The sequence below is a fragment of the Narcine bancroftii genome, chromosome 3 (genome assembly GCF_036971445.1).
Source record: "Narcine bancroftii isolate sNarBan1 chromosome 3, sNarBan1.hap1, whole genome shotgun sequence".
Lineage (NCBI taxonomy): Eukaryota > Metazoa > Chordata > Chondrichthyes > Torpediniformes > Narcinidae > Narcine > Narcine bancroftii.
The window spans coordinates 34,487,208-34,500,255 of NC_091471.1; the positions used below are offsets into that span (position 1 = coordinate 34,487,208).

Below are 13,048 nucleotides of genomic sequence, written 5' to 3' on the forward strand. Positions count from 1 at the left end.
TCTGCGGTCTTCTTCAAAGGAGGCTGCTGCCCGCCAAACTGTGAGGCGCCAAGATGCACAGTTTGAGGCGTTATCAGCCCACTGGCGGTGGTCAATGTGGCAGGCACCAAGAGATTTCTTTAGGCAGTCCTTGTACCTTTTCTTTGGTGCACCTCTGTCACGGTGGCCAGTGGAGAGCTCGCCATATAATACGATCTTGGGAAGGCGATGGTCCTCCATTCTGGAGACGTGACCCATCCAGCGCAGCTGGATCTTCAGCAGCGTGGACTCGATGCTGTCGACCTCTGCCATCTCGAGTACCTCGACGTTAGGGGTGTGAGCGCTCCAATGGATGTTGAGGATGGAGCGGAGACAACGCTGGTGGAAGCGTTCTAGGAGCCGTAGGTGGTGCCGGTAGAGGACCCATGATTCGGAGCCGAACAGGAGTGTGGGTATGACAACGGCTCTGTATACGCTTATCTTTGTGAGGTTTTTCAGTTGGTTGTTTTTCCAGACTCTTTTGTGTAGTCTTCCAAAGGCGCTATTTGCCTTGGCGAGTCTGTTGTCTATCTCATTGTCGATCCTTGCATCTGATGAAATGGTGCAGCCGAGATAGGTAAACTGGTTGACCGTTTTGAGTTTTGTGTGCCCGATGGAGATGTGGGGGGGCTGGTAGTCATGGTGGGGAGCTGGCTGATGGAGGACCTCAGTTTTCTTCAGGCTGACTTCCAGGCCAAACATTTTGGCAGTTTCCGCAAAGCAGGACGTCAAGCGCTGAAGAGCTGGCTCTGAATGGGCAACTAAAGCGGCATCATCTGCAAAGAGTAGTTCACGGACAAGTTTCTCTTGTGTCTTGGTGTGAGCTTGCAGGCGCCTCAGATTGAAGAGACTGCCATCCGTGCGGTACCGGATGTAAACAGCGTCTTCATTGTTGGGGTCTATATATAATAATGGAATTTTTGCATATCATCAATTAAAAAAAAGACTGGGAGCAGATTTGAGACTCCCTAAACAAAATCAATTTGAAGATATAATAACAGACACATTTGTTGTTAAGAAATTTATTACTAATATGTACAAGAGACTAACAAAAAAAATTTATATCAATCAAAAATCCAATGGGAGAAAGATTTAAATATACAAATTCAGGAGGAGATTTGGTCCAAATTATGTTATGAAAGTGTTACGAATACAGTAAATGTTAGATATCAAATAGTTCGATATAATTTTCTTCACCAATGGTATTATACTCCACATAAGTTAAATGAACTTGATCCTAATTATTCAAATAAGTGTTTTCGACGTGCAAAAAAAATAGAGACTATTTTTTTGCATTCGGTGTGGTCTTGTGAAAAAGTGGAAAAGTTTTGGAATGAACTGAGTTTATTGTTAGGGCAAATTATGAAGATAAAGATATCAAAGGATCCAAGAATATTTTTATTTGGAGATATTTATGGAAAGGATTTAAAATTGAAATTGGATAAATACCAAGAAAAATTTTTAACTATTGCAATAGCAACTGCAAAGAAATGTATAGTGATATCATGGAAAGATGATGGAGAAGTGTTATTAAGTAGATGGTATAATGAGATGTGAAATTGTGTACATTTGGAAAAAAATACGTATAGTTTAAAGAATCGAGTTGAAAATTTTTATGGTATTTGGAAACCATATATGGATTTAATGGATAATTTTCCACCACCTCTCCTCTCTTATCCTCTCTTCTTAATTAGTAATTTTTAATAACAATTAATGATTGTCTATACTAATATTATTGTATATTAAATGGTAGGTGTTTCTTTTCTTATTTTTGGGTGGGGGGATGGGAAGAAAAATATAAAAGTTTTTTGTATCATTCGCTTTGATTAATGTTTTATTCATTTTTTCCCGGTAATGATGCAAACAATTAAGTAATTTTTAAAAAAATGGAATTAATCATTGATTTAGAATCAGGGTCAGAATTTATTGTCATGACCAAGTCACAAAATTTGTTGTTCACATTGCAAATATTCATATAAACCACCGTACAAAAATAAATAAAATTAGTGCTGGAAAAGTCAAAGTAAGGCAGTGTCTTTGCTTGTGTTTAGGCTCCTGTACTTTTCCCCCAATGGAACCAGAAAGAAGAGGGCATGGCCTGGGTGGTGGGGGTTCTTGAGAATAGAGGCTGCTTTCTTAAGACACCGTCTCTTGTTGATGTCCTCGATGGAGTGAAGTCTGGTGCCTGTGACGTTGCAGGCCAAGTTAACAACCCTCTGGAGTTCATTCTTGTCCTGAGAGTTGGTGCCTTCACACCAGACAGTGATGAAACCAGCCAGAATGCTCTCCACGGTACACCTGTAGAAGTTTATGAGTCTTCGGTCACATATTGAATGCCCTCAAATACCTCACAAAGTATAGCCTCCGGTGAGCCTTCATGATTGCATCAATATGGAGGCTTCAGGACAGATCCTCAGACATGTTGACACTCAGGAAATTTATACCCTTCCGGAGAGTTCAGAAACAGACAAATTAGCAATGTGTGTGTTCACATAACTGCAGCGAGAGGAAACTGAACGTGCCAGATTTTGGAACGTTGTAAAAAAAACTGTGGAAATGAAAGGATTTTATTTTCTTGACGGAGGGTTTGATATTTTCTGGACAGATGTATCATTCATGCATCCCTACTCCTCAAGGGAGTTGCACAGTTGCAATTGCCATTGGCCAGTTACCCATTCCTGAAATGTGACCATTGAAGATAATACAAAATAAACACATGAATGTGAAAATGCTTAAAATAGGCATGCACAATGTTATCTCGCACCCACCTCCTCCCCTCATCGTCGAGCCATGAACAGTGTTCAAAAGTGAAAAGGGCCGCACAGTTAGCGTAGCAATGCTGTACAGCACTAGCGACTGGTGTTCAAATCCAGTGCTGTCTGTAAGCAGTTTTTAACATTCTCTTCGTGTCTACGTGGGTTTCCTCTGGGCGCCCGGATTTCCTCCCATCCTTAAAAGCATACAGGGCTTGCAGGTAAATGGGTGCATTTGGGGGACACGGGCTCTTGGGCCAAAAGGGCCTGTTACAAACTACACGTATGAAAATGGACAGATTCAGCCAGCTCATCAGCAGAAGGAAATGATTGAAATTAGTTATATACAGCTGGAAAGTTGGGTGAACGTTCTGCGGTTCAAGCTGATATATTGACTACTATGGTACAATCCATGCTTTACTAAATGCACTTTGAGCCTGCAGAAGTTTGGTATATAATAAAGGCCCCCAGTGCAGGAAATCTCAAGCTGGTGAGTAGATTGCCACATCTGTGTGCACTTGGAACAGAAGGAGTGCATCTACTAGAGAAGGGGATATGAGATATGTATATGAGAGCATGTTGTGTTCCCTTGCTCTAGGCCAGATGATTAGATATGTTGGTACAGTTTTCAGTCATCCTTGTGAAACCAGAAAGTCTGTAGATGCCGGAAATACACAAAAGGGGAGGAAAAACTCAGCAGGTCACATAGCGACAATAGGAGGCTAAGTTATATAACCAACGTATATAACCTTGGAGGACTTAGGCCCGAAATGTTGGTTATATGTAGCTTTGCCTATTATGAACGCTGTGAGACTTTCTGAGTTTCTCCAGCATTTATTTCAGTAATTCTTACAAGCTACCTCTGCCATACTCTCCAGATTCTTTATTGTCACGTGTATAAATTCACAAAGTTTGTCAACTTTCCCCTGCTGTAAAGGTACACAGAGAGATGCCAATAGCCTAGCATCCCCCATCAATAAGAAAAAGATGTCCCTTTTTACACAGACAATTAAAGCTGGGCATTACCTAGCTATGTGAACGCATCAAAGGCAGACTATGGGAGGTGGGGGGGAATCTAAATTTACCCAGCTTTAATCTGCCAAGGTAGGTAGTGTCAGAGGTGGAGCGGGGCTGTACTACACATCCCTCTTCTTTTGCTTCGGGAAGCCAGCCTGCTGTGTAAAAGGGCTCACCAACCTGGCTTTCCATCTATTCTGTGTGAACAAGCAAGCCGGCTTCCAGAGACAGGTCGTGTATATGGCAATAACACAGCTTTTCAGTGTTAAGAGTCCCTTTAGAGTGGATGCACCTGCTGAGCTCTCGTAACTACTACAGCCGCTCTGCTTCCTTTTCACTCCAGTGGTAATCTCAGGCTCCTTGTTCCGAATTTCCAATATGATCAGAAAGCTGCTAACACTCGAGGTCCTTCAAGACCCCCTCTTTCCATGGGCCACCTCATGTTGAATCCCAGCCTCGATACCTGATCCTTATGAGCTTGTCTCCAGCAATCCGCAACCTGATGTAAGTCCTCGGAGTCCATGCCGAGTTCATCTTCCCCATGGGGTCCTCAACCAGGCTCCTCCTTGCAGGTAGAGGGTTGGTCTCCTGCTCTGGTACCTCACAACGGTCCACAGATCCCTGAGCCACAAGCCTCATGGTCTGGACTGCCAAACGCTGGCACGCTATCCAGAGCACGGACCTCCGTGGTTATTTGCGGATTAAAATCCGCTGCTGTCTGCAAGGAGTTTGTACGTTCTCCCCGGGTCTGCCTGGGTTTCCTCCGGGTGCTCCGGTTTCCTCCCACATTCCAAAGACGTGCGGGATTAGTAGTTTAATTGGATGTATGGGCGTATTTGGGGGGTGCGGGCTCGTGGGCCGGACAAGGTGTTGCTGCATCTTGAAATTAAAAATTAGAATTAAAAGAATATTCAATTGCCATTGGTGGTAGCGAGGGAACTGCTCAGCTCCAGGCTAAGCATCTTCTCCCTGGTGCCCGAGAGTGGATAACCTAGCCTCCCATCAAGCTGTCCCTGCTCCTGCTGTGGCAGGGTTTCTCACAACTCAAAGACTGCAGCGGTTCAAGAAGGCGTCTCATCAGTAGGTCCCTGAAACGTGGGTTTTGTATCTATCTTTGCTGCATGACTTGCTGAATTTCTCCACCCTTTTTTGTGTTAAAAAGAGATCAGTTTTAATCATGGGCATGGAGAATAAAGTGGGATTAGTGTAAAGTAAGTCTTTGTTGGAAAACCGGCATAGACCTTTTGGGTTGAAGGGCTTCTTTCCATATTTTGTGCCTTTTTGAGAGGAAGGCCAGGCAGCTGAAACGAAAGGGATAGATGGGCTGGCTGGGATCTCCAGCAGCAGTACGTTTAACACTGCAGCACAGGAGTGGGACTTTGAAGTAGAGACCCTGTTACTGTTTAAGAATAGATTCAGTTACTCTTTGAAAGGAAGTTGGAGCAGGGCTGGTATTCTGGATTACTGTGACTGCTTCTGTGAAAGATAAATTCCTTGTTTCTGCCTTGCTCTCTGTGTAAGAGAATGAATGAATTTATAGAGTTTGTCATTATGTTCATAAATACAATATACAGATAGAAGTCTATTTGTTGCAGATTCCCAGGCACACCAATGACAATACAAATATAAATAATACATAACAAGAGGAAATACAAATAAATATTCATTAATGGCTGGTTGTGTAGAAAATGAGCTGTGTCTTTAGTGCATGTTGGCCCTGGAGTTGTGTTCTGGTGAGAGTAATACAGGAAGGTTCAAGGACTTGATAGCTTTGGAAAAGGATTTCTCGAACCTATAGATGTTGGTTCAGGTACTTTGTGCCTGAAGGTAGCAACAAGGAGAGTCCGTGACCAGAATGGTGAAGGTCTTTCATGACGTTGGGCTTCATCTTGAGGTGGGTTGTCTTCAGTGGACAGGAGGTCAGTGTGAGCGATGAACTTGCCACTTTCTGCGTCCTGCTATGCTTCAATTCAGGTCATGATGCAACCAGTCAGTAGACTTTCCACACTCTAGCCATGACTGATGTGTGGACAGCTGTACACATGGTGGGATACTAACTCACTCTGCTCTGAGGGGCAGCACCTCTTTTACACACCCCCCTCCCCCACACCTATTTCCAAGGCCTGGATCTGGTTGTAAACTACTTGCCCATTGAGGTTGTGGGTCCTTGCAAGTTCAAGTATGGACTCTGAACACCAATCATGACCTGCCCACTTACTCTAATCCTCCTCAGTCATCTCCTTCCTTCAAGGTCCTACCACTCACCACTACATCACCGGCTAAATACATTGACTGGTTATCCTACCGACCCTCATGTCTTCGGGATGTGGAAAGAAACCGTAGCCACCGTAGGAAACAGAACATAGAACATTACAGCACAGTAGAGGCCCTTCAGCCCTTGATGTTGTGCCGACCCATATATTCCTTAAAAATAACTACTAAACCTTCCCTACCCTGTAACCCTCTATTTTTCTTTCATCTATGTACCTGTCTAAGATACTCTTAAATGGTCCTAATGATTCAGCCTGCACCACCATCCCTAGCAAGGCATTCCAGGCACCCACAACTCTCTGCATAGAAACGTACCCCTGATGTCTCCCCTAAACTTCCCTCCCTTCATTTTGTATGCATGTTCTCTGGTGTGTGCTGATCCTGCCCTGGGAAACAGGCACTGGCTGTCCAACCTATCTATGCCTCTCATAATCTATTAAGTCTCCTCTCATCCTTCTACGCACCAAAGAGAAAACTCCCAGCTCTGCTAACCTTCCCTAAGACTCATTTTCCATCCTGATAAATCTCTTCTGCCCTCTCTCCATAGCTTCCACACCCTTCCTATAATGAGGTGACCAGAACTGAAACAAACAGTTGCCGGGGAAAATGAGCACAGATAACACAAGGTCAGGGACAAATCCGTGGTCACTCAAACCGTGAGGCAACAACTCTACCACGTGCACCAGCAGTAAATGGGTGAGATGCACTAATCCTGGATTTGCAAATAAATAGCAGGGCCTTTCAGTGGCAGAATTATGATTGCATCCAGCTCAGGGTGATTTTGGCTTGGAAGTCCTCTTGTGGGATAGGGGCTCAGGAAGTTCCAGAGGGTGAGAGTGCAACGCCTTGCCTACATCACTCACCCTCGTAACTGACTACGAAAATGAATGTCATAAATTTCAGTGACTGGAAATTGGAAAACAAGATGGTAGAAATCTGAAAAATAAAACAGAATGGACAGGAAACACTCAGCAGGTCTGGCATCATCTGTGTTAACACTTTGGGTCCAACCCTTCCCACAATTAACTCACCCACCTATCCTTGTATAATGCTGGACAGCAACGTGCTTTCTGAAACAAATGGGGGATTATGATCGACAATTTCAAGCTGAACACAAAGATCATTTCAGATTTGCTCTATCACGTAGGAAGTTGGAGAAATATTAAATTAACTTTTATTGAAATTAGCATGTTTAATTGAATTGTGAGGCTGACACATTGCATGAGTTTAACTGTTAAAAATGTTTTGCCTCTCATTTTTGTTGGTACTAAGCATTTGATGCCTCTCGTGTTGTGTCCAGCAATAGACGGGCAGTATTGATGGATTCCAGTTGCCCTGATACTGCTTTTCCATGGTCCTAGTGAAACTTTTCACCAAGTTTGTCACTGCACCAAGATCAGCAGGGAAGTCCCAAGTGTGAAAGCAGAATATGAATTTTCAATGACATGTTGCACTTTACGGTTTGAAGTAGACTTAAAATATGACAGGAAATCACATATCTAAAAAAAAACGGTAAGTGATAGGAAAATTCTCATGATTAGGAGCCATAAAATACACCCGAAAGTGTTCAAGAGCAAAATCTCCATTGTCCATTGTAACCAGCAACTTGACAGCAGTATAATCTCCTCCTTCTTTCAAATCATTACTATAGATCAGCCATCCTCAACTGTTTTTTTGGCTGTGGCGCCCTTAGATCTCTGCTCAAAGTTTCCCTGTGAAGCAGTTGTTTACTTGGTTTCTTCTGTTCTTCTCTCCCACAGACTACATTAAGAAAAATTATGATGTTAGTCTGTGGTTCCCCCCTTAAATGTGCTGTGGCCCCTGTCTGGCTCCATTGAGAATAGCTGATATGTGGCCTCTGTCAGTCATGGTCGACCATGGGTACTGTGCCCTTGGAGTGGCCTTTCCAAGGTGCAAGCCAAGGCAGAGTTGATCTGGAGATCCATCTGTTGCCGTTGCAGAGGAACACCCCCCCCCCATACTAATGACAGGCCAAAAGGACCCCCGAAAGTCGATAGTTTGGTGCCAGCAGCATCGCAGGAGTTTCCGTGCTGGTGCTGGGAACAGCAGTCAGCCGCCTTCAGGACTCCAACTCCATATTTTTCCTCAGGGGGTTTAACTCCCACAGCTTTTCCCGTGAGCGGGTATGGCCACAAGGCAGCGGACATTTGAAATTGGAGTTTCACCTTTTCTAGATGAATTACCATTCGTGGTTAACAAGCTCATCTACCTGGAGCAACTGATTTCAAAGTTCCTCTTCTCCTGTCAGGCACCAATGGCCTGACTTTGTCCCTTCTCCTGTCTGCCAGGGAGTAGAATTATGACACACATAATATGGCTGATATAGATCATAAATAGTTAAATTTCTATGACTGATCCCTGCTGACCCCAGTTATTTTCTTACTTTTCTTTTCATGAGCCACTTTCTGTCCAGTGAAACATTTTGCCCCATCTTATTCACTCTGATCTTGTGCAATAACCTTTGATGTGATAAATTATTGAACGCCAAATGCATTAATGCATTGGCTTTCCCTCTATCTACCCTATGTGTTACCTCTTCAAAGAGCCCTAGCAAATTTCCCTTTTATAAAATTATGTCAATTGTGTTTGATTGCTATATATTTTTCTAAACATCTATTATTAGCTCCTTAATAATGGGTTTTTGCATTTTCCCAATGACAGGGCCTACGGTGTCTTGCTTTCTGTCTCCCTCCTTTCTTGAATGGTATGGTGTTACAATTGCATTTTTCCAGTCCTCCAGGGCCCCTCCAGAATTCAAGGAATTTTGGTGGATTATGACCGATGCATCCACAGTCACAGCGGCCACTTGCCCACTTCCACTGAGATCTGAGGATCTAAGCTGTCAGCTCCATTAGTTTACCTCACAGATTCCGGCATCTTGTGTTTCTCATAATTATTTCTTCTTTACGTTCCATTATTAACTCTGCAGTCTCATTGTTCAAGTTTACATGAGGTCATTTTTAATACCCCGCAGACAGAGGCCCACTCCTACCTATGTGCATTTTCAGCCGACTTCGACTCCAGGATGATTGGCCTGGAACCTACTGCAGATTGACCAGAGATCTGATTGAGATGATTGCGTTTCTAAAAGGTGGAGGCAATGCACAGTAAGGGGCACAGCCTTAAAGATCAGGAGGCAATCTTTCACAGAAGGGGAGGTGAAAAACTGCTCCTTGTGCTGGGTGTCATTTGAAGTTTTCACCGAATTTCTGTTAGGCAAGAGTTGGCAAGGCAATGGTTCAATGGAGGAGAGGCAGAAATGATGTTCAGATCAGTGTTGATTGAGTTGAGTACTGAAACAGGTTCCAAGGCAGACAGGCCGGCTTCTATATTCTTCAAACTTTATTGTACAAGCGCTTGAAACCTTGGTTACATTATTACATCATTTGTGGAATCAATTGCTGTGTCAACAGAGCACTGAGTGGTGTGAACTTTGCAGGTTAAATAAATCCCTTCCTCTGACTAGGTAGCTGTATCCAGGTTGCTGATTGCAACAGGGAGAGTGGCAAGTAGCTGGTGTGGTGACCCAACGTCCCACTAAACTAGGGGACGGAGCTGGAGAATGGTGAAGGAAGAGAATCATCTGGCATCTGGTTCCAGGGCGTGTTTTCCTGCTGGTCGACGATCATTTATCTGAGAATAATTTATCTGATCTTTACAATTGCAGCTAAGTATACTCAGAGCAACCTTCAACAGCTTTGCTGTGAAGTTTTCCGTCATGTGCGGGAAATGTACTGGTGATTCTCACGAATGGTTCTTCTGGTTGGCTGTGCTCTCCTGACTGAAGTCAACACAGTGGTGGAGTGAGAAGAGCAACTGCTCCTCGGTACCAGAGGCCCGGGTTCGATCCTGACCTTGGGTCTTGTCTGCGTGCAATTTGCACATTGCCCTTGTGCACGTATGGATATTTTTCCGGGTTTCCTTCCACATCACAAAAGATGTAGTAACTTTTTTAGGCCTCTGCAAATTGCCCCTAATGCTCAGGTGAGTGATAGAATCTGGGCAGATTTGATGAAAGTGTCAGGAGAATAAAAACATTGCATTGTTTTACTGTCACGTGCACTGGAATAGTCGGATGCTTCATTTTCTGCGCTGTTTGGGAAACTCAACTTGTACAGCAGGTAATACCATAATAACAGACACAAATGAATAAGACAGCGGCGTGGAGAGCTCTGTTAGCGTAGTCAAAGGGTGTAGGGCTTAGAAAAAATTACCCAAATAGTGTAGGCAGTAGAGAAAAATTAAAAGAGTTGGCCACCAGCAGGAAAGAAACTCTCCTTGAATTTGGAGGTTGGTGTTTTCATTCATACATATCTTCTGCAGATCTATGTAGGATCGGTGTAATGGTCAACCCAGACTGGTTGAATACAGGGCCTGCTTCCATGATGTATAACCGTGACTCTAGGGGGTGTTTAGTGCAAACCTCATTCAGCAGAACGCGTCAGAGGGCCTTTGCCCACGTCAAGTGATGTCTGTCTGGCTCTCGTGCTGACACCTCTTTTCCTTCTGCAGCACTCAGGGATACAGCAGTCGGCAATGCAAGCAGAACGCCCATGCCTGTGAGGGGCGCACACAGATGATGTCCAAGGCTGGTCAGGACATTAGCAGTCGGACCAGCAGCAGCTGCAGAGGAATGATCGCCCTGTGGTACACACTCTGTGCCTGTTTAGTCACCACCACCGGCATCCCAGCAGCCAAGCTCCGCATCTCGGACCCTGAAGCAAAGATCAGCACACGCTCTCCCCCAAGTAAGCATCTCAACTGATTTATTTCATTTTTCAATTCATTGCTTGGCATTGCAGGGGAATGAAAGGGAAGAGGTTAGAGAATTAACATTTGTGTGTGTGTGCACGTGTGTTTGATTCTTTCACTCAACTTTTAAATGATCGATCTGTGGACCTGGGGTATGTAGACAAGGCCAGAGTTTACTGCTCTTGAGAAGGTGTTGGAAAGCTCTTCTTCAATCACGCAGTGTTTGGTTTGAAAGTATTCCCTCAGTTCGGCTCGGGAGTGTTTTAAGACGAAAATTCACTGGGAGTCCATCTTTTACAATGAAGCCAGTGTTTACTCAGAGTGCAACACACAAACATGCTGGAGAAACTCAGCAGGCCACGCAGCATCCATGGGAAGTAAAGGGGAACCAAAGTTTCGAGCCTTGCCCCTTCATGAAGCCCAAATTGTTGGTAACCCTTTACTTCCTGTACCTGCTGCTTGACCTGCTGAGTTTCTCCAGCATGTTTGTGTATTGTACTCAACCCCAGCGTCTGCAGACTTTCCTGTTTAACTTGTTTCTTCAGATTAATTCACTGTGTGAAGGAGGCTAAGATGTTAGAATCAGAATTTACCGTAACGAACATGTGTCACGAAATTCGTTGCTTTGCGGCACCACTACAGGTGCAAAAATTTCTATCGATTCCTGTAAAGGAAGAGAAAAAGTGAGCTGGTCCCAGCATAACGTCCTAACAGAACATAGCATAGGCACATGCTGCTGTTACTCCGGAACTGGCTCTGGTAGTGCGCCCTTCCTTCCATCTACAGTAAAACTGAGCTCATATCCCAACACACATAAAAATCCAGACTTCTCCTTCCGTTCTGGAACAGTATGAGGTTTCCTCCAATCCGAGCTTTTCATGCCTCCTCATTTAAATCTGTTTGGCATTGCCAGCTAGTTCTTCATTTAAGAAGGGCCACATTCTGGAAGCCTGGATAATCTTTCCTCCAAAATCTTCCTCTTTGGCCGAATATTTGGTCATTTGCCTTTATCTCTCCACACATTTTGTTTGACATTCTTGTAAAAATACACTAAGTGTTTAGTTACATTAAAAGTGCTACCAAAATGCATGACATTGTCATAATTGCAAATAAATTCATGATTATGTAAAGCTGTTTATTATCTTGGTTGATTATATTATTCTGGAATTTCCATCTGACAACAGTATGATTCCTGTGGGGAAAAAGAATGTGAACAGTTGGAAAATGGTCTGGATCCTGCCTTGTAGATCCTTTGATCAACTAATACGAGTGCAGTTCACCCCCACTAATTCACATCCTGGTGTTTGAGAGTCGGGGTGACATGGTTTGCATGGTGTTTAGCTTAACACCTTTACAGTGCCAGCGATCGGGACCAGGATTCGAACCCTGTACTGTCCATAAGGAGTTTGTTCGCTCTCCCCATGTCTGCTTGGATTTTCCCTGGGTGGGGGCTCTGGTTTCCTCCCACCCTTCAAAAATAATTTACCGGGCATGTAGGTTAATTGGGTATTGATTAGGCAACACAGACATGTGGGCCAAAATGGTCTGTTACTCTGTTATATGTCTAAATTTAACTTTTTAAAAAGTTAAAATAGGAGGATAAAGTCCTTGGGAAGCAGCCTCCTTCCCTTGCTGGAGGTGGTCAACTTTTCAGCCACAGCTGGTCATAATTTCCATGTTTCCTTACAACATATAAGGAGGTTATTTGGCCCATCATGTCCATGCTGGCTCTCATTCCATTGGTTCCACTTCCCACTCTGCCTTTCAGTAACCTATTTTCTATCGCATCCCCATCATTTCAGTACCCCCCCCCTTCATTACTCAATTCACCACCCTCCCACTGACCAATTCACCCATCAGAAATTGTGCAGAAATTGAAGTATCCAGGAGAATCCCACAAAAACATGGTCAATGCACAATCCCCAAACAGACAGCACTGGTGTTTGGGATTGAACTGGGTGACTGGAGCTGTGAGCTTGCTGCACTAACTGTGTCCCATTGTGTTACCCGACATTAACAGCTCTAACTGTGTCCCACTGTGTTACCCCGATATTAGCAGCTCTAACTGTGTCCCACTGTGTTACCCCGACATTAACAGCTCTAACTGTCTCCCACTGTGTTACCCGACATTAACAGCTCTAACTGTGTCCCACTGTGTTACCCCGACATTAACAACTCTAACTGTGTCCCACTGTGTTACCCCGACATTAACAGCT

At 44.0% G+C, this 13,048-nt stretch overlaps 1 protein-coding gene across 7 annotated transcripts in view; it reads left to right on the forward strand.

The window, feature by feature from the left end:
- Window positions 1-13,048, forward strand: part of LOC138757061 (fibroblast growth factor receptor 3-like) — a 165,011-nt gene that overhangs the window by 27,815 nt on the left and 124,148 nt on the right. For 6 of the 7 annotated variants that reach the window (XM_069923762.1, XM_069923763.1, XM_069923758.1 and 3 more), the window contains exon 2: window positions 10,593-10,828. In XM_069923762.1, the coding sequence (XP_069779863.1) occupies window positions 10,657-10,828 (172 nt within the window). In that variant the 5' untranslated portion in view covers window positions 10,593-10,656. Of the gene's footprint in view, window positions 1-6,606; window positions 6,756-10,592; window positions 10,829-13,048 lie in introns of all 7 variants that reach the window. The other variant, XM_069923764.1, reaches the window with a different exon arrangement.